General features: G+C 41.9%; 2 protein-coding genes across 4 annotated transcripts in view; both read left to right on the forward strand.

Annotated features, from left to right (window-relative positions):
- itga1 (integrin, alpha 1) overlaps nucleotides 1–15,649 on the forward strand; it is a 40,085-nt gene extending 24,436 nt beyond the window's left edge. For all 3 annotated transcript variants that reach the window (XM_046375275.1, XM_046375276.1, XM_046375277.1), the window contains exons 7-30: nucleotides 281–429; nucleotides 648–798; nucleotides 1,020–1,194; nucleotides 1,789–1,862; nucleotides 3,115–3,262; nucleotides 4,212–4,357; nucleotides 4,708–4,851; nucleotides 4,984–5,235; nucleotides 5,755–5,885; nucleotides 6,441–6,616; nucleotides 6,718–6,869; nucleotides 8,639–8,749; nucleotides 9,953–10,029; nucleotides 10,464–10,590; nucleotides 10,680–10,757; nucleotides 10,875–10,951; nucleotides 11,082–11,171; nucleotides 11,843–11,945; nucleotides 12,069–12,185; nucleotides 12,268–12,366; nucleotides 12,622–12,726; nucleotides 12,936–13,031; nucleotides 13,136–13,249; nucleotides 13,829–15,649. In XM_046375275.1, the coding sequence (XP_046231231.1) occupies nucleotides 281–429; nucleotides 648–798; nucleotides 1,020–1,194; nucleotides 1,789–1,862; nucleotides 3,115–3,262; nucleotides 4,212–4,357; nucleotides 4,708–4,851; nucleotides 4,984–5,235; nucleotides 5,755–5,885; nucleotides 6,441–6,616; nucleotides 6,718–6,869; nucleotides 8,639–8,749; nucleotides 9,953–10,029; nucleotides 10,464–10,590; nucleotides 10,680–10,757; nucleotides 10,875–10,951; nucleotides 11,082–11,171; nucleotides 11,843–11,945; nucleotides 12,069–12,185; nucleotides 12,268–12,366; nucleotides 12,622–12,726; nucleotides 12,936–13,031; nucleotides 13,136–13,249; nucleotides 13,829–13,885 (2,949 nt within the window). In that variant the 3' untranslated portion in view covers nucleotides 13,886–15,649. The remainder of the gene's footprint in view (nucleotides 1–280; nucleotides 430–647; nucleotides 799–1,019; nucleotides 1,195–1,788; nucleotides 1,863–3,114; nucleotides 3,263–4,211; nucleotides 4,358–4,707; nucleotides 4,852–4,983; nucleotides 5,236–5,754; nucleotides 5,886–6,440; nucleotides 6,617–6,717; nucleotides 6,870–8,638; nucleotides 8,750–9,952; nucleotides 10,030–10,463; nucleotides 10,591–10,679; nucleotides 10,758–10,874; nucleotides 10,952–11,081; nucleotides 11,172–11,842; nucleotides 11,946–12,068; nucleotides 12,186–12,267; nucleotides 12,367–12,621; nucleotides 12,727–12,935; nucleotides 13,032–13,135; nucleotides 13,250–13,828) is intronic.
- Nucleotides 15,650–16,619: 970 nt separating this feature from the next.
- On the forward strand, nucleotides 16,620–23,729 carry kcmf1 (potassium channel modulatory factor 1). The gene is made up of 7 exons (XM_046375308.1): nucleotides 16,620–16,837; nucleotides 18,723–18,890; nucleotides 19,038–19,177; nucleotides 21,463–21,564; nucleotides 21,681–21,864; nucleotides 22,187–22,481; nucleotides 22,966–23,729. Exons 1-7 carry the CDS (start codon nucleotides 16,822–16,824, stop codon nucleotides 23,228–23,230), a joined length of 1,170 nt encoding a protein of 389 aa, XP_046231264.1. The 5' UTR covers nucleotides 16,620–16,821; the 3' UTR covers nucleotides 23,231–23,729.
- The last annotated feature ends 1,648 nt before the right edge of the window (nucleotides 23,730–25,377 follow it).

Raw genomic sequence — 25,377 nt, forward strand, 5'->3', positions numbered from 1 at the left:
ATTGATCTTGCCTGGAGCTTGTGGAGTTTTCCAGAGGGAAACACTGGAAAGTCTTCTCACTGTGGAGCCCAGTGGTTGTAAGTCACATCTTCCATGGCTGCTGAAGCCCTCTGCCTTCTGTATAAAGAACATTGTGTCATATCAATCCGACCAGACCCAACCGCATCCTCAGCAGACTGTCTGGGAGGGGAGGCAGAGAAGAGAACAACATGGCAGAGAAAGGGAAAGAAATGTAGGATAATGTTTATAAGATGTGTGTGTATGTGTGTGTGTTTTCCAGGTGGGCATAGTGTCCTATGGTGAGACTGTGACTCATCGTGTCAATCTGAGCCAGTTTGACAACACTGGTGCTCTGCTGGATTTTGTTGCGGGACTTCCTCAGCAGACTGGCTTCAAGACCATGACTTTCCTGGGCATCGATACCGCCAGGTAATGGCAAGGTGACCTTGCGAGGTCTTATTTGTATGCCGTATTTTGGCTGTTTGCACTCAAACTAATGTTGTGATTCCTGATAGCAGCAGTACTGACCTCCCGCTACTCTCATGAAAGTGAAATGACCGACACAGGCTATAATTAAGGCCCACTTTCAGCAGGTGCTTCAAAAGTTGTATACACTTGACTCATTTCTGAAATTATCTTCCAAACAGGAAGGAGGCATTTATGCCAGAGCGAGGCGCACGACGTGGTGTGAAGAAAGTCATGGTAATTGTGACTGATGGAGAATCCCATGACTTCCATAATTTGGACAAGGTCATAAATGACTGCAACAAAGACAACATCGAGAGGTTTGGCATTGCTGTGGGTACAAACTACCTTTGCTTTTTTACACAAATCTTAGGATAAACTTTTGTTCCAGAAAAGCTTATTTACTGTACTGATTGTTGTGACTGTGTAGTTTAAGAAAGTATAGGTAAATCAGATCGAATCTCATAATTTTTTCAAATAACAAGACATATAAAGCAAATAATGTTTTTTTTTTTAGCTCTGATGTTGTTAACATAGTTTATTGATGTTTCCAGGTGTTGGGTGACTACAATCGTCAGAATAAAAGTGCAGACGAAGTGCAGAAGTTTATCAAGGAGATCGAGTCCATCTCCAGTGAGCCTTTACGAGAACATTTCTTCAATGTGTCTGACGAGGTGGCCTTGCTGACCATTGTGGATGCTCTGGGAAGCAGGATTTTTGCCTTGGAAGGTATTCAAGATTCAAGATTCAAGACCTTTATTGTCATTGAACAGTTGAACAGTTGAACAGCGAAATTAGACACACGTAGACGCATATGCAGGCTCCCACAGTTTTTCATGGTGACTGACCTCAGCCCTCATGCACCCAACAACTTTTAAGAAATACAGAGTTAATGAGAAGATCAATAGCTTAATGTCCGTACAGTGTAAGTTTTTTAGAATTTAGTATATTTTATAAAATCATATTGAAGTTTAAAATTCTGCTATCCTGACAGTCTTTGTGTTTGCTGTTTCTAGGCCAGCTTCATTCTTTACATGTAAAATAAACTGATGGTTTCTTTTAAAAACGGATGATACCACGTTACTGTTCAAACAAGATATAATTTAACTGGTTAGCTTCAGAAGTGCTGGTAGACGGAAGCTACGCTAACAGGTAGTTGTCTGTCTTATGATGAAATGTCCCTTTTAAAAACATCAGTATGTTAATTTCCTAGAAAACTCTTCTCTTGATTCAACAGTTAATCAGTAACAATCAGTGACAATGAAATACTGACAACATTTCATCATATACTGTATATGTTTTTTTTCTCTCTCCCTTCCTCAGCTACGACTGGCAATTTTACCACCTCCTTTGAGATGGAGATGTCCCAGGCTGGTTTTAGCGCCCATACTTCACAAGTAAGTCTGACTAAAACTATTTGTGTTAGAGGAATACACGAGCACCATATTAAGTAAAAGTAAAGCAAAAGTCTGTGACTTACTGTAAGGTCACTGAAGCAGACCAAGCTGAGATGAATGGATCATATCTTCAGATCAAAGTGTTGTTCATGTCCGTAGGCGTTTAGTTTACAAGAAGTTTATCTTATGTGTTTGCATTCAAGTGTATGTGTTGGCATGGGTGTTTCCTCTATTACTGAAGTCATCCACACACAATGACACAGTGTTATCTCTGGTGCTTCTTCAACCCTTTGGTGATTCACCTCGGTCAGCAGAAGTTTCCGGACACAGACTCTCCCTGTCCTCTCTGACCGTCTTTGTTTGGTCTGATTGCATGAGAGTGTGCGAGACAGACAGAGAGACAGAGAAAGAGACAGTACAGCATGAAACACAGCGGGGGAAGTTGAATCACGTGTTTGTTCACTTTGGTAAAAACAACATGCTTGCTTTTGCCCCTCGAATTCATTCATAAGGTATTTCCTATGTCTATTTAAAAACAAACGGGCTTCCTTCTTACGCTTCTCTTCCTGCTCCTGACTCACATTTATCACCTCTTCCATCACTGTGCGCGCTGTCTCAGTGGAACATCAACTTGACCAAATCAGAAGCCATCATACTTGCTGTATGTCAGGCACCACAGCCCTCATTTTAATGGACAGGGAAACTGTCTCTTGACGCAGTTCGTTGTGAGTAATGATACGTGTTATGTCCCATGCGGCCCCTCCACTTCCTATTAGATAACGCTGGTTCGCATTAACAGAAAAAGATTGATGATGTGATTTTGAGTATGGACTTGTGACTACATTTTTGAAGGTTATACTTAAATCTACAGGTGAGTATTACACTACATTATCAGCTAATTTTTTTTGATTAATTATTCAATTAGTAAAAAAATAATTATGGTGAAAAATGTCCGTCAAGTCTTCCAGACCTTCCAGACATCCGCACATTGTTTTTTTTTTTTTCCTTCTGAACAATCCAAAACCCCAAATTATTTAATTTTAAGAAAGATAGAAATAAAATAATTGTAATGTTTTGACCAGTACTATTGAGTGTTTTTGTATAGTGGTGTAGTACTGTCCTTAAGTGCAATTTTTAGGGCAGTACTTGCACTGTAACGGTATTTGTGAAGACGACTTTGTTTCACCCCACTCACCAATAAAAATTCCTCTAATCTCCCGCAGTTCCTGATATCAGCTGTGTTGTCTCGTAGGAAGGTGTGTTACTGGGAGCAGTGGGAGCGTATGAGTGGAGCGGGACAGTGGTAATGCATACTGCTGGAGGAACAATCGTTCCAGGAAAGAACCAATTCTATGACCCAAAGACTGAGGTTGGATATGAAAGACTTGCTGGGTACCTTGGTGAGTCGACTTGCAATGTCTTAAAGGCCCTGAAAACATAATTTTATTCAATTATCTTCTTACTTATCATCATCAGCCAAAGTTTGAAATGTTCTCACATACTTCACATTAGTTGCTCTCATTCAAATATGATCACACCACTGCAACACAGTCCTCACAGACAACAGATTGGCTGAGTATTTTTCAGTGTTTTAATCTTCATTAATTTATAATAAACTAAAATAAACACCTTCAGATGTTTCTTTAAAGATTTTATACTTTCTTATTTAGTTATTAATGTTGTGGGTAAGCACTTTGAATTTTCAGGGGCCTTTTAGCAAAAGTGCAAACTGTGGAGCAGTTTTTACACTTGCATGAACAACTCGAAGCAAGCTGAGTGCTTCTGTGCTAAACAGACTAGATCTTTCAGGAGATTAAGTGAAATTTTACAGCTGCAGAATAAGTAAAGAGTTTCTGTTGCGTGGAGGACAAAGATATGTAATTTGTCCAGCTTTGACAGCAGATGCCTCTCTCTCTTTGTCACATAAATAATACGCAGAGGCTCTTCTCTCCGCCTCGCTGCCTTTTATGGCTTGTAGAGCAACCACAGAATCTTAATATCAAGTTATGTAATCAACATGTCATTAGAAAGAGCGCTGGTGGGTCCAGGCTCGCGTACTGTAAACTAAGATGCTGGCACATGTTCGTACCGAAAGGTCTGACCGCAAACATAGCCTTTGTGTGCTTGTCTGTGAGTGTATCGTGCCAGTTTCCAGGCGTGTTTTATGGTTTCCTCCACACAGTAAGAAGTAAACAGTTGGCTGAAGAAGCGTTTAAAAATATCCCACAAAGAGAGCCAGTGTTTGTTTTTCTAATGGCATCGTTAAGTGCGTATATCCAATGACACATTCCCGATGGTGCCTGCTTAACGATGCTTTGAATTTAAAACGGCATCCACGTGTCTCTTCAGGCTATGATGTCCAGTCAGCTTCCACCCCTGATGGAGTGCTGTACATCACAGGCGCGCCGCGGTACAACCACACAGGCCGGGTTGTTATCTATCGTCTGAATGAAGAGAACAACATTGTCGTCTCACAGATACTGAAAGGAGAACAGGTGAGTCTTCTACCCTTTGATGTCTGTCAGTGTCTGTGGTGATCGCTGTGGGAATGGTGAAGATTTTCAGTGTTTAGAAACGAAGGGAAACTTGCTGATTAAACTAAGTTTGTATGCTGCTTTCTCACGGCTTTTATTCACACAGCTCTCTGACTAAGACTATACACGAGGTTAGCTCTTGTGAGTGTCCCAAATCATCGACGGGCACGCAGGTTAAAAGTGCAGAACCCGCAGATTCATACCTTAGCCTAAAAACCAGCCATGTTAGCGTATACCTTGTGAAACTCAATGTAACAGGTGAGTCCAGATGAGTCCAGTTGTGACAGATGATTTCCGACTCCCCCGTGCAGATTGGTTCCTATTTTGGGAGCGTACTGCAGACTGTTGATGTTGATGGGGATTCCTACACCGATCTCCTCTTGGTTGGAGCTCCAATGTATATGGGCACAGAAAAAGACGAACAGGGACAAGTCTACGTCTACAAAGTCAACCAGGTACAGAGGACTGAAGATGAGACGTTTTCTGTCTTTGTATGCGTGTTTGATTGAAAGAGCTTGTGTCAGATGCTTCAAAAATACTGACAGCATTCTTGCCTCTTTTTTTATCTTTCTTTGTTCCACTGACAGGACGGCCATTTTGAACACGAGTTCACTTTAAAGCCTGTCAATCAGTCCTGTTGTACTGCCCACTCGGCCATCTGCACGAATAAAAACGAACCATGTGGTGCCCGCTTTGGTACAGCCATTGCAGCCATATCAGATCTCAACCTTGACAGGTTTAATGATGTGGCAATTGGTGCACCTTTTGAGAACGACCACAGAGGGGCCGTCTACATCTATCATGGAGATAAGAAGTCACTGAAAGAGAAATTTGTGCAGGTGAGTTTCGGGGCAAAAGACTGTAATTGTAATTGCAAAAGACTCTAAAACAAGGGATCTGTTATTAAAGGGGAAAGGGGAATTTTGTTGTATTTCATCCTGACATATTTCACATAAATATGATTACTGTGTCGCCTCCTCCATTCTCATCATTCAGTTGCTACAGTCACTAAGCACTGTTTCCTTACTGTATGGAGACCAGACCATTTTTTGAGCCAGCCTCTGTCTTCTCTTGAGGAAGAGGACAGATTCTCCAGGATGACAGTGTTGATCAAACCTGCAAATTCATTACTTGCTACACAGCTGGGATCACTTTCACCAGTGGACACATCTAGATTTATTCAGAAGTCTGGCATCAACAGGTCCCACTGGTAGCAAAAGTGTTCTTCCTCACTCAGCTGTGGAGAGCAGTGAGTGCAGGAACACAAGAGCCACAGAAGCCACATTTATGGAAAATATTTGAAATAAATCAGAATTTTTCTTTAATGTGTTCTAACTGGCCCCGTGGTGTCTCTTTAGCGTATCCCTGCAGGAGGGGACGGAGAAAAGGTGAAGTTCTTTGGCCAGTCCATACATGGAGTCATGGATCTAAATGGAGATGGAATCACTGATGTTACTATAGGAGGTCTGGGAGGGGCTTCACTATTCTGGTGAGACGCAGCCCATCCTCACAAACAAACATTCACTCCTAAAAACTGCACATTCCACTTGAATCGTTCGAGCAGCAGAGCCTGTGTACTTCAGACCTCATCTTTCATGTCCGTTTTGCATTGTCTTACTCGGGTTTAGACAGCTGTGCATGTCCCACTGGGCTTGTCGGCTTGAGACCGTCAACTTCCTAATGATCGCTCTGTTGAAACCTCTGGCCACATACTGCTGGATACCAGCCTACAGACAGCCCACATCATGATTTAACTTCCCAGGCAGACCTTCTCCCACAGTTTCTATTGGCAGAAGCTCAGCTAAACTGTGTGAAAACTCCATCTCCCAAGTGGCTTAGAATTTAAATAAGATTTGGCAGCAGGTGACTGTTCTCTTCTTGGACTGTTGACTGTGTTTTAGAAAGTTCAGCAGTTTGATAGTGTGGCCATATTTTATTCTCAAGATGCACTTCCTGTTGCTTTCTTTAAGAAAGTGGTCGCGTTTGCACAGTTCAGCATCATAGATTGTTTCTAGAAGTTGGCACGTTGTTTTCATTTCACCAGGTCCAGAGATGTTGCAGAGCTTCGTGCCAACATGACTTTCGACCCTGCCAAAATCAACTTGCAGCAAGCTCAATATCAGTGTGAACAAGGTGGACGCAAGTCTTTGTGTGTGAAAACTGAGGTGTGCTTCACCTACAGTATCAAATCTGACCAGCAGGACTTGACCTCTGATACAGGTGAGCCATTTAGTATCCAATGTTGATTCATTCGTTCATTCATTCACTGAAAGTTGTTGTGTTTTATTACTTCATGTTTTCCTATCTGTTGTGTCTTGCAGAGATCCGGTATGATCTGACTCTGGATGCTCTACGTGCGAATGCCAGGGCCTCATTTATTGACTTGGATGACAAAAGCGATCGTAGAATCACCAAGACCTTCTACATCAAAGACAGAGAGAGAAAATGTGTGGAAGAAACCTTTATGATGTCGGCAAGTACTCTGATCTTTATGATGTTCAGACGGGGTTAGTTATGGTTTCTTACCTGTAAAGAAATCCGCTTCAAGACGCGGCATTCAGATCAAGCGGATGCCTTCAGTTTCTGTGACGTTCACTCACGAAAGATATACTCAAGGCTTGTTGGAGATGTAAATTGTGTTTTGAGACAAGATAAAGCTGTGAGAAGTCTTATGCAGAGCAGGAACACTTTGGTTCTAACATGAAACAGACCCGTCCTGATCAAAGCTTGCCCCGTGCTGCTCTGGGTGATAAATCAAATGCAGGCTCCTGGAGTGTTGTACAGAGAATGAGGAAAAGGAAAGAGCAAATGGGAGAGAGTGTATTAGATGTTTTGAGAGGTTCAGGCCAAGCAACTTTTCCTACAAGTGGCCTGAGGAGCACATAACGGACTGTTCATCTTCGTTCAAATCGTTATGCGTTAAAACTACACCACCTGCTGTAAACGTTAAATTGGTCTCCAGCAATATGACATTTAAAGTCACATGTGCACCAAGTGTCTCATTCCAGCCATTCACTCCAGCAATGGATTTCTCTGATTAGCTGCCCCAAGGCAGCAAAAAGAGGAACTAATCAGTGAAAACAGCTGCTGCTGTTGTACGTGCCTAACATGAATGCCGGCTCTGTTTTAGTGTGCCAGTTTGTGCACAAGCTTGCCTCATAGCACAGGGTGGAAGGTTTTCAAGGGTCAGTGAGTGTGTGCCCAACCCCAACACTCTTACCTGAGCCTGAGATGGACTGGACAGATCTGAACTGTACAAAGCCAAAGCAGACGTGTCCAGTTTCAGCGAGGAAAAGATCAGCTTTAAAATGAATCAGCGAGATTCAAAACTGTCTGGCCCATAGATGTGTGCACAAATGTCTAACAATAACTTAAATAGAAGTGTGCAGTTGGCTAAATGGAGGAAAATCTAGAGCCAACATAGCTGCCTACAGGCCACAATGCAGCACTGCATACTGTGTGATCAGTCTTGAACATGTTTTAAGCGACAGGGTCCATCTTGTTAACTCAGATCAGTCATGTGCTCCACTAAAGATGAAGCAGGTGCTCCCTATATTTGTCTTTCTCAGGTTTAAATAAAAAAATTGGCACAGGATCCCATATTTATGCCTTGTGCCTGTAAAATATATGCCATAGCGCAATGTGAAGCAGCTCTTTCAAGTGGTGTCTTGATGTTTCAATAACTTAAAGGCCCTGCACACCCACTCAGGTTTTTCCTGTTAATCTGGTTCACGTTTTCCAGCCAGGCTAACAATAGCCGGCTAACAATACATTAAAACCTCCTTTTCTTGCGTGTGTGCTTTAAATCAGCTTCACCAGTTGTGTTAGTGTTAAAATTAGATTTTATTTCCACGCAACTTCGATCGTTTTGCGATTTTTGTAGTTCTTTTCGCCAAGCGGATGTCATCACTCTCAGAAATATAACTCAGACTCACAATTACAACTGGGAGGCTGACGTGAATGTTTTTCCTGACTTGGTTTCTCATAATTACAGTCTGAATGATGTGACTTAAACAAAATAAGGCAATCAAGCATGGTGTGTACACACCCACGTAGTCCCAAGCAGACATCCAATCTGTCAAATAAGTGAAAACACCAAGTGGGTGGAAAACGGGCGTGTAAGATACTTAAATCCTTCTTGCTTACTTTTTCATCCTCTTCATCCTCCTCTGACTTTAATTTCGCTCCCTCATCCTCTCCACCCTCCCCATCATGCTCCACCTGCTGCCTTTTCCTCCACAGACCCGGCTGGACTTCCGAGACCCTCTCATGGTATCTTTAACGTTTGGAAAAGCTGATGAGGACCAAGGCCCCGTCCTGGATGAAAGCCTTCCCAGATCCATCAATAAGACAGTAAGGCTATTCACATCATATCATATCACATATAAGAGTCCCTCACCACACTTTTATCTGACAAGTAACAGTAAGCAGAAGTCTGAGAGGAGTCAAACAGAAAGAATTGAACCTTGTCTTAAACATCCTCCATCTGTCTATCTTCATAATCCAAGAGTTACAAGTGGGGTGTTCTTGTCTGGCTCCAAATATGCTGCTGTTACAGCACATTAGCATCTGCAACAGCTGACTGCCATCCTTCAGTGTTTCCCCTAGACCGCATTAGTGTTTCAACACCAGCAGTCAGGACGGTCTTCCCACGCTCCCACATGCATAGTTTCTCTAACAAGAGGGTTTTCCAGATAATTGTTGCAGTGAGTGATGATTCCAGATGAAGAGGGAAAACATTTAACAAAGAATGCATTTAATGTCCGAATGCGTGAAATGCACAGTAGTAACAACACTACATCCTGAGTGTCAGACACCATCCTGGCAGCAAATATGCTCAGCGCTGACACACTTAAGTGAGGAAGCGTTGTTAGGACCTCTCCTGTTATTGTTATGGAAAGGAAGAGGAGAAACACATGGACACAAATGGAGGGGGGGGGTCCATCAAACGGATGCTGCATCTTTTCTTATGACACTGGACTGCAAATGATATTCTGTCTTGGGAGAGCAGACGATGTTGATCCTAACGGTCCGGTGGGAGAGCATTGAGAATGGGAACAAATACGACTGTGAGCCTCAAACACTCTGGGGGAAAAGGCGAAGGAATTTAAGGTCGTCTGAATGCACCCTTTTAGTTGTTGGGACAAACAAATACACAGCAACAGCAGCTCAGTTTGACTCTGATTTATCTTCTTGTTACTCATGATTCAAGTATTTTAAAGTTTTAGTGCACATGAAGATACTCTGTTGTGAATAATAATTTGTGCCTGATAATAATTTTCCACAAAAATGTTCACTCAACTGGTTAAAAAATCATTAGAATTAGAACAGCTACTGCTCCTCTTAATATGCAAATACTGTTTGGTTTTCATCTTACAATATTTTTATTATCTTTTCATTTGAAGCCCATCACACTGATCATCACTGATCAGAGTCATACTCAAACATCACACTAAAGCTCGCATTAAAATAACCACAAGCAAAATACATTTTTTGACTGGAGGAGGACTTTTGGTGTCTTTAGGTTACTTGACAGTGTACATCTCTCTTTCGTAGATTCCCTTAGTGGACTGTGGAAGCGATGAGAAGTGCGTTGCTGATCTCTCTCTCAAAGCGGAGCCTAGTGTAAAAAGGTAAGTGCAAGTAAAGGATGTGTTCACCTTTTTATCAAGTTAGCCTTGAAAACAACAACCAGCGAGTGAAAGAGTTATTTGTAATTGGTTCTCTTGAACATACAGGCCACAACAAGATCGCTTCATATAATGAGATTTGAGCTTTGAAATGCATTATTGCACAGAATCAAAACTGTGGATTTTGTCTACCACCACCTTCATTGGAATTTGGGGGGATCTCTTCTTGGTCTGTATGGACGGGAGGAGCAGTCACAACAACCAATAACTCTTCAGTGTACATGGCCATGTGAAAGTTGTTTTAGCACAGACTTTGGAGTAATTGTTGTGTATTGAGGTCACTGTCACAACGCAGTAGTGCAAACCCTCATAGTTTGTGACTGCACCCTTGTGGTGAGATACGTGCATTGCAACCGAGACTTCATTTGCTTCTCCAGAATGCTGATCAGAGCAACCAACGACAAGATCGATGTGAACATCATCATCAAAAACAGCAAAGACAACGCGTACAACACTAAAGTCACCCTCAGCTTCACGCCGAACATCAACTACGTTAAAGTAGAGGTGAGATTTTAAAAAGTCCTCCATCTGCATCATTTTACTTTGGGTGGTTTGAGATTTGTGCGATGACGTGTTTTATTTTGTCTTATCAGCCGGAGAAGGAGTGCTATCTGAATCACACCAAAGTGGAGTGTGCCATCGGATACCCCTTCCTGGGTAGCAATGTAGAGGTTAGTTTCAGCATACACTGGGATTCAGGCTATATAGTATCTGTACAATATATCACACTATATGTTTTTTTTTTATCTTTGCTACTGCTATTTTAAGATGTGATGTCATTTCCACAGGAAATTTTTAAAGTGAAATTTGAGGCCAATCCTAAACACATTCAGGAGGTAATTCAGATCAACGTGACAGCCACAAGGTGAGACAATCAGCGCATTTTGTTTGAGTTCCAGTTTGAAGCTGTGAGATCAGCCAAGTGCCGGATTTTCACATTCATTTCCCACACTGTGCATAGGAATTGTACACATTTGTTTTTAAATTTCCCACAGTGACAGCGAAGAGTTGGATTCTACGCTGAATGACAACACGGTGCAGATCTCCATCCCTGTAAAGTATCAAGCCGGACTCATATTCACAGTGTGAGTAGCTGAGCTCGTTTCCGATTCTGTTTGTTGACTTGATGTTGTAGGAATATGTTCTAGTCATGAATGGAATAGAGTCCGTGTTAATACATAACCTTTAGATACACCTGGTACACCTGACTCTCCAGATCCCTTCAGCTTTTGGCTTTCAGCTCACTGTTTTCTTCTTATAGTTGTTAACTACCTACAATACCCGCTCAGGAGCATTTTCGTAGCTAAAAGAACAGATATATTATCAGAAGCTGGTGGAGACCAAAAAGGGAGCTAGGAAAAAGTGAAATATGGTTTAGATTCATCAGGTTCACGCGGGATGTATGTTACTACTTGGGCTGAATAAGCTCTTAAGCATGTCAGTGTTGTATATGTTGTTGTGCTGCCCCCAAGTGGCAAAAAATAGAAACAGCTTATGTACCTGTATGAGTACTTCAACAACATAGCAATGCACATAACAACAACATGTATAACAACACTGTATAACAAAAAAGAAAAGATGAAGATCACTGCAGCAGAATGAGAGATATCTTTGTTTTTATTGCACACGTTCTTATTCTTTCAAATAAGAAACCTATTCGTGTATTTGGTATATGAACATCTGTCTGTACCTGAAAACTCTGATTTTGAAGGAAAAAATCTGAATTAAACCTTTGTAATACAAATGGGTCTTCTAGGCGGCCTGTGGATGAACACGTTGTAGTAAAAGAGGGCGAACAGTTTGCCAGTGTGTTCAATGACACCAGGATGATTGGAGAAGAGATCAACATCAGCTACACGGTAACATCTACTGACAGAGACTGTGTCCGGTGATGTGTTGATATGAACACAGAGAATACAGCTACGTGCACATGCTCGATAACAAAGTATTTCACTCTACCCCGTCGTCTCGTATCTCATCAGGTGCAGAGATCAGGTGAAACGGTGACTCCGCCGCTCAACCTTACCGTGATGTATCCCCACCTGTCACCTCGGCAGAACAACTTACTGTACCTGACACATGTGGCCCCCAGCTCACAGGTATGCGCACAACGTGTGGACGTGGAAGTGTGTGTCGAAACAGTCAGAGCCATCTTCATATCTGCCTCTCCTTTCTCTCCAGGTGAAATGCAACGCCTCACCTTGGATCAACCCTCATGGCATTAACCCGGGTGTTATAAATCCAAGTCCAAAGAAAGAAACACTGAGCGTCTTCCTTCTGGTGAGTGAAGGGTGATTACCGTGAGAACCAGTGAAACCAGGCTTATGTCTGTGATTAAGGAAATTCTGTGTCTTAAAGGAGTGTTAAATAAGCTTGACTAAAGTTACGGTGAAAATTGATCCTCTAGACTGACCTGATCCTGGTTAGGTTAGTCTTTATGAATTAATCCCGGTTCAGATTTTTTACAATAGCCTCTTTATGAAACACGTCTGCATGTCTTCTCGTCTTACCGTGTGTGTTTGATTTGCTGCACAGAGCTGTGAAAACCTCAACTGTGCATCATTTAGCTGCTCCATCCCAGAGGCTGCGATCAGTCAGGTCAACGTCACGTTCAGAGTGTGGAAACCGACCTTCATCAAGGTGGGTTCTGAGTGACATACGGGGGGGGGGGGGGGGGGGGGGGGGGGGGGGGGTATATTTAAGGGGTTTCTTGTCTGCTTTTGTTGTCTTGTTTTGCTCTGAATAGGAATATACTATCCACAACTAAGAAGGTGAAGAACTGGGAGTAACTAAGAGCTGTCTAACCGGTAGACTGCAAAGCCAACGACTAAAGGGAATTTATTTTACAGGGCGAGTTTTCCAGTCTGTATATGTTGGTCAACGCCACGCTGGACATCAAAAACACTGAACTGTTTGAACTGAGCAGTAGTGACCGGGCCAGAAGTGTAAGTCAGAAGTCAGTTTTGTTGATGTATTATCATTAAATGGTTGTGTGTTTGCGTGTAAATGTATATACTTACCTTATGTACATTACGTGTGTGCTAATCAGGTAAAGATCCAGGTTTCGAAGGAGACCTTAAGTGGGATCCCTATTTGGATCATCATCATAAGCATCCTGATAGGACTGCTGATCTTGGCACTTGTCATCTTTGCTCTCTGGAAGGTAATATTACAATCCAGTTCACTATTTAAATACTTGAGTCTTTAAAAGAAGGGTGCAACATTTTTGGATGTAAGGTCTTTCACTTTCTTGCCAACAGCTGAGATGAGAAGATTGAAGCCACTTTCATGTCTGTATGTTAAAATGAAACAGACAGTCAGTTAGCTTAGCCTAGCATAAAGACTAGAAACAGAGGGAAATAACTAGCTTCTAACCTTTTTAAATGAACCCTTTGCTCAATTCATTCAGAAAATAAACTGATTTATATAGTATTTATAAATTATATTGATTTTAACATGGAGTCTGGCAGACAGGGATCAAGCTAAAAGATATTTCAATAAATGAATAAACAAATGAATGATCGCCCCTAAAACACCAAAGGTATTTCTTCCTGTTTCCATGCTAAACTAAGCTAATCTGGATGTGGGAGCGGTTTTGATCTTTTCATCTACTGTAACAAGGAATAGCATTACAATATTATAAATATGTTTCTCAAAATGTTGAACTATTCCCTTAATACTAAGACAGCGATTTACGCCTGTACAGAGTCGATAATTTTTGACTGAACTTTTGCTCCTCCAGATGGGCTTCTTCAAGAGAAAATCCAGGGACTACTCAAAGGAGGACATGATGGACTGAGGCATCCAGCAGCCCTGTCACCGACTGCTTTCAGAGCCGTCAGGTTGCACAAAGCGACGGGCAGGCTTTAAAACGGACGGTTGCACAGACGGAAGAGACGCCACAAGACCCACAGACACCTCAGCACTACGACGCAGTGATGACCTGGAAAACACAGTTATCATTCACTGTTTCCTATGCAGACCTGGGCCAGATAATGTTTGCAAATTCTTCCCAACCGTTTTTTCCTTTTGGTGAGCTCAAGATTACGACACTGGGGCTGTTCAGATGGTCTCACACAGGGAAAGCGCTTAATCAAACACTTTCCCTGTAATTGTATAAAGTTGTTGCCACTAACTGTAAGCCTTATTTGAAGCATTTGCAAATACTATTTGTTCTAGGTCAGCTTCTTTCCTGCAGATATAAACCATCACTTAGCAGGCATCTGTCGGCAGAGTAGCATTTATCTGTATTACATACAGCAGTTTTACAAAACCTTCAGAGCTACAACAGCTGCACTCCAGCTTTAGAGGAAAAAAGTACTCAGGTTTTTTCGGTGTGAAGATCGAATGTCGCCAAAGCCGCGTCACATAATTTCTATGCCATTACAGCAGCAATGTCCAAAGGTTTTTCCGCTTGTGGGACATACAGTATGTGAATTTTATATGTGTTGTTGCTGTCTGACGTTTATGTGCTTCATTAGTTTTATGACACACTGTACCTTTTAGCATTTCGTTTTTGGTTGGTGTTTCTGCTGAATTTTAACAATATAACATGGCACATTTTTAATTTCACAATGTTAGTGCTAAAGACACTGACCTGACGGCCAAAATTCATTTTAAGCCAAGGTGCAGCCTGTATGCTTTTATTTTTTTATACTTCTAATCTTACTTAATCAGTTGAAAAACAGACTTGTCCCTTCTCCAATGTTAATTCTTTGTAATTATTGTCAAATCCAAACCTTTATTTGTACTGTAAATATAAGTAAATGCTCAAAATGTAAAGCTTATAACTGTACATATTAGTGTTTTGCTATAGTTCATGTAATTTAAGAGATGTTTTTTGTGATCACTTAGCAGGCATCTGTCGGCAGAGTAGATGATTTTGCTCAGGTGCAAAGTACCATGGAGGATGACATTTAACTTAACTTTTGATGTATTAGAAAAACATCTGGCCTCCCTCACAATTTCGAAGCTGTTGCAAATGTGTAAATATTGTTATATTTTGGTGAGAAAATGACAGTTTAATTATTCTGTACTAAAAATATACAGGAAAATGAGGGTTTGTATCCACTGCTTTGGTTTTGTTTGATTGAAAGTGATGTTTTGAGCCTCGTGAAAGACTGTTTTCAGGCTTTAATTAACATGACTGAGATGAGATACAACTGTGGCATATTTTGACTTCAATCTTTTTATCTGCAAAATAGAAATATGTGTGGCACCATTCACCAGCAGTAAATGGGATTCATTGGTCAGCAGTTTATGGTTTAGACAAACTACAACATGTACGGAAATTATTAGCGTGCTGTAGGCTCAATGTCTCCCCATATGCGGTACACAGTACCTTACAAAGTTATTCTTTCAGGTGTTCGGTCTTGTTTTCCTTTCCAGAAGTTGCACAGCTTCACAATATATCACAAAGAGATTACATTGTATTTTGGGGAGAATGTGTTTGTGCCTCGTTCTTGACTTTTTCCTCTCTCGATGTTGAGAAGAAGAAGCCAGAGGCCAATTCTCACCCTCCACTGTTGATATGAAGCACATGTAATAAATTGTATGTAGAGAATGTGTTAGTCGTCTTAAGATTGTATGGCTACATCAGGCTTATGCACGAGGGTGGGGTCACAAGTCTCTCTTTGTTCACCTGAGGTGGTCTGGGATTATTGTCTTAGATTTTGCCTTCTATTAAGGCACAAAGTGAGAGCTGTGGGCTCCACCCCAGCCTTCTACACTGCTGTGAAGTCCTCATTGTAATGCACTGGTTTGTCAGACTGTATGCGTCCTCATCAGCACAAAATGAACTGAATCTTATGTACAAAAATAAAGACTTTTTACAAAAAAAGTACATCGTATCAAGTCTGTTTTATTTCTCTCTCTCGACAATCGCCAGTGTGCAACAGATTTATGGCTTTTTTGTTTTATCACAGTGTGAAAGGTGCTGTTTTAGTCCCTGCATTCAAAATCTTAGCATCAAAATATGCTTACACTGTTTAAAGTAAAAGCTCTCATTATGAAAAATGGCTTATTTCGGAATACACATAAAATTATTGGATAACAATTATTGATGCATTAAGGTGTTCATCACTTAATGTTGCAGTTGATGGAGTTGTAGGTAATCTGAAGTACTTTAATACACCATACTTTTTATCAATAATCTGAATCTGCAAAGTAAATTAAGATATCAAAAGAGTGAAAAGTACAGTATATTTTCCTCCCAGCTGAAGTAGACTAGAAGTATCCCATAAATGGCAGAAAATAGAAATACTCAAAACAAACACAACTACCTCAGTATCTCACTGAAATACTGCTATATTTAAAGTAAATGTACTCAATGTACTTGTTATACTGAAAAGTATGTATGTATGTAAAAGAAATAAAATTTTGCTGGTAATACTAGCTTTTTTAGCTAAAAGGAGGAGCAGGATGTCGTGGCCATCATACTAGTGGCGACGATATTCCTGCGAAGCAAAAATAAGGGCACAACGCCCCACAACACCAGCTTTATGACCAGAGCGATTACATGTACGAGTGCGCCGCCTAGCGTTCACCCGCAACACTTCGCGATGAGTGACACTCTGGGAGGGGAAGCAGAACAAACTGTAAGCTGTTGAAGGATCCATCTTGCTCGAAAAAAGGCGAGGGTGAAGACTGTTTTTCACTATAGTATCCAAAAGACTGTATCGTTCCCCGTTAATCGCACTGGGGAGCCCGAGGAGGGGCTGTGCTGCTGTTTGTAGGATGTCCCGACATGAGGGTGAGTTGATAAACATGTCCACAGCTCCTTGGTTGGTGCTACATTACCTGATCAGCTAGCTCCTCGGCTAGCTTTGCTAAGTGCTTATTCAAGTCAGCGGGTATTGCGTTTATTGCGGGTTGTTTTCAAGCCCGTCTTAACACACACATATTTGCTATCAGCAGCTCTGGTGTACTGATTTCTTAAGTGTCTTCTAATTTGAGGCAGACGGCTGTAACTTATCTCAACCCATTCGCAATGATACGGCAACATTGCGGAGCTTAGCACTTAGCTGTTGCTAGGTACTGCATTACCCTGCGTTAGCTGGAATTAGCGAGACGGCTAGTGTATGCTAACACAGTGAATCGTTGGTGTAGCTGCGACTGGTTCTTACACTGGCGCTCATAGCCCCATTAGTTATACTCTACACTATGTCATAATGTAGCTGCTATCATATTTTCCCCACATTTTGGGCTAAAGTTAATTCAAGAGCCCACAGCGCTAATGTTAGCGCCACACTGTCCCGTCTGGTCTCAGAACATAATGTTGTTAGCGAATGCACTGTCATCAAGAAGAAGACGGAAAGTGCGAGGCCTCTGACCATAAACCAATGACTGAGTTAGCTAGCTGGTCGGCTATCAGCTAGCTAAGGTTAAGTTACGCTATGTTTAAGACGGTAGTGTAAATTTGGCCCACTTCGGTCACCACATAACGTTAAGGTATGCTGTAGCAATCCAGACAGGAGGTCATCATGTTCAGCCACCTCAGAAGTTGCTATGGTGTTCCTATAATGCAAACATGAGCACAGTACAGTTAGAGAGCTCCAGTAGGTACAAGTAAAGTGCTTAAGTAACTTGTTTTAATGGAGGACAATAAAGGTATTTGGGGAACTGGTGAAAAGGCCCCAGTGGGCAGACTAGTCTTAGAAATGAAGACACCCAGTGTTTTTGCAGGTACTGCAGAATTCCTCTTGTAAGGGTATGTTCATTTATCTCCACATGAGGAAGGCATGCAGTTTTTTTGTACTACTCAGATGGTACTAATACCTCAGTTTTTGTCAGCAGCTGTAGTGCGACCAGCCTTTAATCAACATGTAACGTGTTTGTTCAGGCCTGGGTTTGGCTGATACATATTATTTTTATGGAGATTTTTTTCTTTATAATTTGGAGCTTTTTGTTGCAAGTGGTCAGATCAGGAAATTCCCTCAAGATTTCCCATCTGCTATCCAACATTTACCAAATAAGGTGTTTTTCCCTTCAAAGGAAACGGCAGTGAGTCAGGTCTGGGTATATTTTGTGTAACAATAAATTTGATGTCTCATAGAAAATAACAGGTTGTGTCTGCAGGGCAACAAGCCAGTGCTTGAATAGTTCTTCATTGTAATTGTGTAGTAAAGTGTTGACAAGCAGGAAGATGCAATAATCTTTGATATCATGACCTCTAATACTAGTAATACTCTATTTGGAAGCACAGAAATGAGTGATATTATGCCTGGTACTTTGGATGGCTCCACTCTACTCTGTTTCTCTACTGACAGATTTGTTTCATGTAGATCTAGATACATACAACAATCAGTATACTTCCTGATAATGTGTGAATAGTGCTATAAAAGAGTGACAAAAGCTGTAATGAAAACAGCTTTCAGACGATTCATGTGTTTGGGGGCATGCCTCTGAGTTGCATCTTTGAGAGCTTGCTTGCGAAGTTTACTGGAATGCCTGAGTTCTTCTTTGCTGGCACTTGTGGGTTGGTGCCACTCCAAAACACATGCTCATGTAAGTGAGACCAGCCTGCACACAGAAATTGCTTTCTCACAGTCAACCTTGCAGATGCAGTTATAAGGAATTTGTGACTTTATTGTCAGGTCCACTTGTTTGACCTTACATTCTTCTTCTCTCCTCTGCAGGTGTGAGCTGTGATGCGTGTTTAAAAGGTAACTTCAGAGGAAGACGGTTCAAGTGTTTAATTTGCTACGACTACGACCTGTGTGCATCGTGCTACGAGAGCGGAGCTACAACAACAAGACACACCACAGAGCACCCCATGCAGTGTATATTAACCAGGGTAGACTATGGTAAGGACCTGTCTGAAAGTCTGGACAGGAACTTGTGTGGCTTACTCATCATGTATAAATAAGCATACGTGTGTCATGCCATGATTTCGTACAGCGGCTCTTGTATTTGTGTTGATAATTAAAGTGCTGATTACTGTGTTCTTGCAGACCTGTATTATGGAGGAGACACTTTTTCAGTAGAGCAACCCCAGTCATTCACGTGTCCTTACTGTGGCAAGATGGGCTTCACGGAGACATCCCTACAGGAGCATGTTACCTCAGAACATGCAGAGACTTCCACAGAGGTGGTGAGTATATTGCACACATTAATTGATCATGGCATGAGTTTACAGATTTTGAACCGAACATTTTAGGCGCTATTCATCAATAATGGCGTCAGTGCTTTCAGATGTTGCGATGTATTTTTGGGGCAGTCGTGGATCAGCGGTTAGGGTGTCGGACCCGTAACCGGTGGATCGCTGGTTCGATTCCCCGTCCCGGTGTCCATGGCTGAGGTACCCTTGAGCAAGGTACCTAACCCCCACTGCTCCCCGGGCGCTGCACGCGGTCGCCCACTGCCCCGGGTTTGCTGTGTGTGTGTGCACGTCACTTGGGTGGGTTAAATGCAGAGAACAAATTTCGTTGGAGTGAGTTCCCTCCAATGACAAGATATGTCACTTTCCTTTCCTTTCCTTTTCCTTTTACCTTCACTGTCATGGTGTGTATTGAGGTTATTAGACGGAGACTTGACTGCTTTGTATCTGCGTCCCTTCAGTCTGCTGTTGCTGTTGAGCGCTACACTTCAGTCAGCTAAAATGACTTCCCAGAATGTACACACAGTGAACCTTTATGGATTAGTTGTTGTCAGAGAAAGATTTTTATGAGTGTTGTCCACTGCTGAATAAACTGAGCCAAGCAGGACAGAGGCTCAGGCTGCTGCTGACAGGGCTGACTCCCACCTGGCTGGCTAGCAAGTACTCTGTCAGGCCGCAGTGACTGGAGCAGGTCTACTAGCCCACAGGTCGACCCAGCTAGCAGCTGGATGTTTTTTTTGCTGATCTTCCATGAGTCCAAGAAAAGACCAAAATTCAATACTTTATAACTTGTCTGTGCACCCCAAGGCCATTTATTTCTACTAAGGACATATATAGATATATATATACGTACTTTATGTACTAAGGATATATATCATATACATATATAAAACATCCCATAAGTACTCGCTTTCAGAGCAGCTAAGTAATCTCCTAAAACAGCTGAGCTCTGTAGTTCCTAGAAAAATTTTACTAAATCAGGAGCACATGCTGCATGTGTTTAGGACCGTTTCCAGCTTTGGGTTAATAAACATTCGATGCACTAATGAGTAGTTATTGCAGCAGCAGCAGCAATAGCGGCATGGTGTTATGCCGGCTTGACTCAAAATAAGGTGTAGTGGCTGTTCTTGGTGATGTGGAAACATGTCACTCAGTACAACAGTGTGGCTCGTTCATGTGTTTGTGCCTTAGGGCACCAATGTTGTCTAAAAACTATTATAAAGGGATAAGATATGTCAGGGATTGGCCATGCTGACAAGAGTTGTTAGAAGGTTCAGCTGGTTGTTATTTTTGGTCTTTTTAAATGGGATTCAGTTACAATAAAGTGTAGAATAATGCAAACCTTGTCTCTTGAAAACAGTGAAAACAAACAGAACAGAAACCAGACAGTAGTTACAGAGGAAGTGTTTATGTATGGCAGATTATGTACAGGATGTAATTTACCGGAGGTGTTATATTGAGAAGTCCATGCACTTGTGTGTGCGTGTGTATGTGCATGCATGCATTGTGTTACAACAGAATATGATCTGTGGTATTTGCTTTAATGGAGTCATTTGTAGCAAAATGTTCTGTGTGAATAACGTTTGATGGTCTGCGCTGTGGTGTATGCAGACGTTTGCCACACAGTGGAGCAGGTTTGGTTTCACTGCACAGTATGGCTGCCTTAACACTTTTCAGTTAATTATTATTTTCATTATGCCATGTATCATACATGACAAAGAAAGCCATCAAAGAAGCTAGAAATAATAAAGGTCTGGTATTTTGGACTGACTATTAGAACTCCTGTAGATTAATTAATCCGTTCATTGTCAAACCAGTGAAGCACTGGTTAGAAAAACGTGTGCTTACCTCTGTGGCCTGCTGCCCATCTCCGCTTGAGGCCAGGAACTCAAGGCTACATTGTTTGCTGCTAGTACAACCCCCCCCCCCCCCGAATGTCTGGGGACCGACCATGCTGGTGGCCGATTTGCATTGTGGGTAATCTGAGCACCAGTTTTTGGCAAGGAATAAAAATCAGGATTTTTTTTTTGTGGAATGTGAAATATCTTAGCTCTGCCATGTTGATTTTGATCATTTTTTAAATTGCCCATCATGAGTACTCTTTTGACTGACTTCATAGGGTATTCTATACACGGCCCCTTAGTCTGAACTGTAGGTTAGCTTGTACTGTAGCTGTGTGTTGCTTGATGCTGCACACAAACAAAATGTATTGTCAATGGAAACTATATTTCCAAAAAAAGTGATCTTTAACCGAAACCTCTCGCTCTGTCCCATTTCAGATCTGTCCAATATGTGCTGCCTTGCCAGGAGGGGACCCCAACCACGTCACAGATGACTTTACAGCTCACCTCACGCTTGAACACAGGGCGCCAAGAGATTTAATATCCTTCCTGGGTTTCCACACACTAGCATTTGCACATTGTTTAAATACTGAAAGGAAATATTGATGGTGCATTGTGTCGCCTTACTGCATTTTCCCTTAACTGTCCATGTTTACGATGAGTCCAGCAGTGTTCGACATGTACGCAGGATGTTCCACCCTGGTCGAGGACTGGGAGGTCCCAGAGCACGACGGACAAATATGCACTTTACTAGCGGTTCCACGGGGGGACTCTCATCCTCGTCATCACAGAGCTCCACTTACACCCCCAGTAACAGAGAAGCAATGGACCCGATTGCAGGTGAGAATCAGGTCCATGCTGGAGTACTCTGCAGATTATACTCCTCACTTAAGTTTCATCAAATCCGGAGGGCAAGAGTGAAGGGAGAACAAATTACATACCACCAAAACCCTGTGGGACTGATGGCTAACCGTTTCCAATCTACAGGTCACTTTTATCTGCTTGTAGCTTCATATTTTCATGAGCATTATGTTTTGATGGTGTTCATAGTCAGTTTGAGTGGTCTCTTAAATGTGAACAAAGTAAATGCGTATATCAAAAGGCGTTTTAGTGTATTTGAGTTGCCAACGGTGAAGCTTTGTTTCTGTTGTGTGTCCTGCAGAGTTGTTGTCTCAGCTGTCAGGCGTGAGACGTGCAGCAGGGGGGCAAATAAACTCATCAGGGCCTTCAGCCTCCCAGCTCCAACAGCTCCAGATGCAACTGCAGTTGGAGCGGCAGCAGGCTCAGGCAGCACGGCAGCAAGTGGAGTCGGGCCGCCACGCGACACGACGCAGCAACAACCCGGGCAACACTGGCACCACCATCCCTCCACCCAGCACAGCAACTGCCAACACTGCCACTGTGGGTGAAAGCAATCCCTCATCTTCGTCCCACAACTCCCAGTTCCTATTAGCACGGTGAGTATGGCCCGTCAGTCTTTATGTTTGAGTTACAGCAGTTAGTGCACACAAGTGATGATGATGCTGACTGGAACATTAATGGTTTTTAGAAATTAATGAGATTATATTCCAGTGGTGGCTGTGCAGGATTGTTTCCTGCTCGTTTGATTCGAACATTTCGCTAACACTAACAGGATAATCTGCTTTATTGTCATTTAGCCCTTCAAAAGCAACATTTTCACTGGAATCAAACAATTTGCGCCATGCATCAGTGTGGAAAAACAGATCAGGAATACACACACACACATATATATATATATGATGCAAAAGTTCTCTTGCGTTGTATTGTGGACTGTGTAAGCATACAGGTACATCAGGTTAATTTAACACAGGAAATTAACTTGCTCTGTCCCTTTCTATGTAGAATAGAAAACATTTAACCTCAAGAAATGCACCGTGTGAATGTATCTTAACTGTAATGCTTACTGTTTCCTCCCCCCAGGTTGAATGAACCTAAGATTTCCGAGGCCGAGCGTCAGTTTCTAGAAGGAGAGCGTGCAGACCGCAGCCTGTTTGTCCAGGAGCTGCTTCTGTCCACGCTGATGCATGAAGAGAGCTCTTCTTCTGACGAGGACGAGCGCCGAGACTTCGCCGACTTCGGAGCCATGGGCTGCGTGGATATCATGCCTTTAGATGTGGCGCTGGAGAACCTCCAGCTTAGAGAGAGCAGCTCTACGGGGAAGGAGCCTCCGCCGCCTCCTCTTTGATGTCCGAGCATCAAGCAGACTGTGTCCTCTGTGCTGCAACTGTCAGTGATGGGCAGCAAACAGCAGCAAGCCTCCCTGGCCTCACCCTCCTTTTCTCCCTCCTTGTTTGTTTTTTGTTTTTGTTTTGGTTTTTTTTTTCTCGGTGATTGTAATTTCAGGCCTGTCACCATTTTTGTTACATTGTAAACAAAAATAAATGAGAGCAAGTGGGATAAATGTGCGAGTGCGCCATAGCAACTGAGTGAGCGAGCGCGAGAAGAGAAATATATAAATATATATAAAGTATATATGAAGTTGATAATCAATCCACATAACTTTTCTTTATCAGGTAAATGTTACAGGCAGCTGTGGCAGACCTTTGCTTCCTGTGACATGCAAACGGCTCTCCATATAAATACTCCACGTTCAAAAGTCAAGAGGGCAAAGGCTCCTCTGATGAAGCTGCTGTGTGTGTTTATGACTATTAATAAATAAAAAGTGCTTGGATGGGTTACCATAACTACTGCATGCAGTTATTTGCAGCGTGCATGACTTTTAATGACCTTGTCATTAAAACCTTTTTTCTTTTGGAGAAAAAACACAAAAAACAAAAACAATCCCAAAGCTTTCAACTGTTTTTAAATGGTTATTTCAAACATGGTTGAGTATTGAAACTTGAGTAGTTTACAAAACTGACATGCAGAAGTTTAAACTAATGATATATTTTGTTCGGAGTATATATGGTGAAGGGAAAATGATTGGATTCAGCAGTGTCTTCTGAAGAAATGTTGCACTGTGCGTGTCTCTCTGCTCCTGAATGCCTTTTTTCCCTCTCTGAACATGTCGAGGAGCTACGACTACATGCAACAGATGATCACTAGGAACAAGAAGAGAGTTTTTCCTAGATGATAATGTTTAGTGATAAGCTGTTTAGGCACATTATACTTAATAATTTATAGATTTAAGTACAGACGCCCAACTACAGTATGTCCATTACTCTTTCACTAGTTCTGGCATTCACTCTGCTAATGTACAGGCCCACTATCAGAACACCTGCTTTAGACGGCTTGTATGATTTTCTTTGCTGAGTAGCAGAAGCTTGAGACTTTCCACCATGCAGTTTTGTTTTTTTTATTAAGAGAAGTTGGGTTTTTTTCTGCTAAGGTTAGCACTTTCTATTTATTTATGTTTGTTTTCTGATTCTTTTGAGCCTTCATATGAATCATGCCACCTTCATGCCTAACTTTGACCCTCTATGTAAGATACAATGAGATGTATATTGAATTTGTGCGTTAACTTTCATAATGGTTCTAAGACATGGGCAGACAGTTTTTTAAATGTAAATTTAGAATACAATAAATAGAAACTGCACACAGCTTTTGATCAAACCAACAGACCGTCACACCTTTGCACTTTGTGTTGTTGTTGTGATTGCACAGTTTTTTTGTGTTCAGCAAGCACGATTTCTGCAGCTCCTCAGCCTCCAACACAGTACTTTAACTCTATTTAGCCTTTATGAGTATATAAATACATTGAATAAATAGTTTAAAGCACACTGTAATGCAGTTGTTTGCACATATAAATGTTTATTAATGTATGTGCCAACAGCTGTAACTCTTGCGGGCTCCCAGATGTGGAAGCTGCCATGTAAACAAATAATGAATGACAGTAAACCAAAGTTTAAAATGTATATCGGTTTAAAGTCATAACGTCAAAAGCTTTTCATTAATCATTCAGACGCTTTTAAATGTTTAAAAGTGTGTGTGTGTGTGTGTGTGTGGGCGGGTGTTAAAAGAGTAAAATTGGTTTTGACTACTCTGATGAGGAAGACCCGTACATGTAACATACAGCATGTAATAGTGTAGAACGTACATCCTGCAGCCAGAGTGAGTTGGGGAGGACTCGCATTTGTTCCTTCTGCAGCAGACTCACCGAAGCTTCCCTCAGAGGGGCACAAGGTGACCCTCCTCATGGGAGACGGGAGATAAATCTGTTAAGGAAAACAACCGTGATGGACTGACACAACAACCGGCCCACCTGTGGAGCTCCGGGCCCCCGACATTAAAACATGCCAAGGTGGGTTATACACCACATAGCTCAGGAACTCTTTGGTCTGTGTGTGTGTCAGCTGTGACAGTTAAATACAATATATGTCCTTAAGAACAGTT

This window comes from Scatophagus argus, chromosome 20 (assembly GCF_020382885.2).
Source record: "Scatophagus argus isolate fScaArg1 chromosome 20, fScaArg1.pri, whole genome shotgun sequence".
NCBI classification, from domain to species: Eukaryota; Metazoa; Chordata; class Actinopteri; family Scatophagidae; genus Scatophagus; species Scatophagus argus.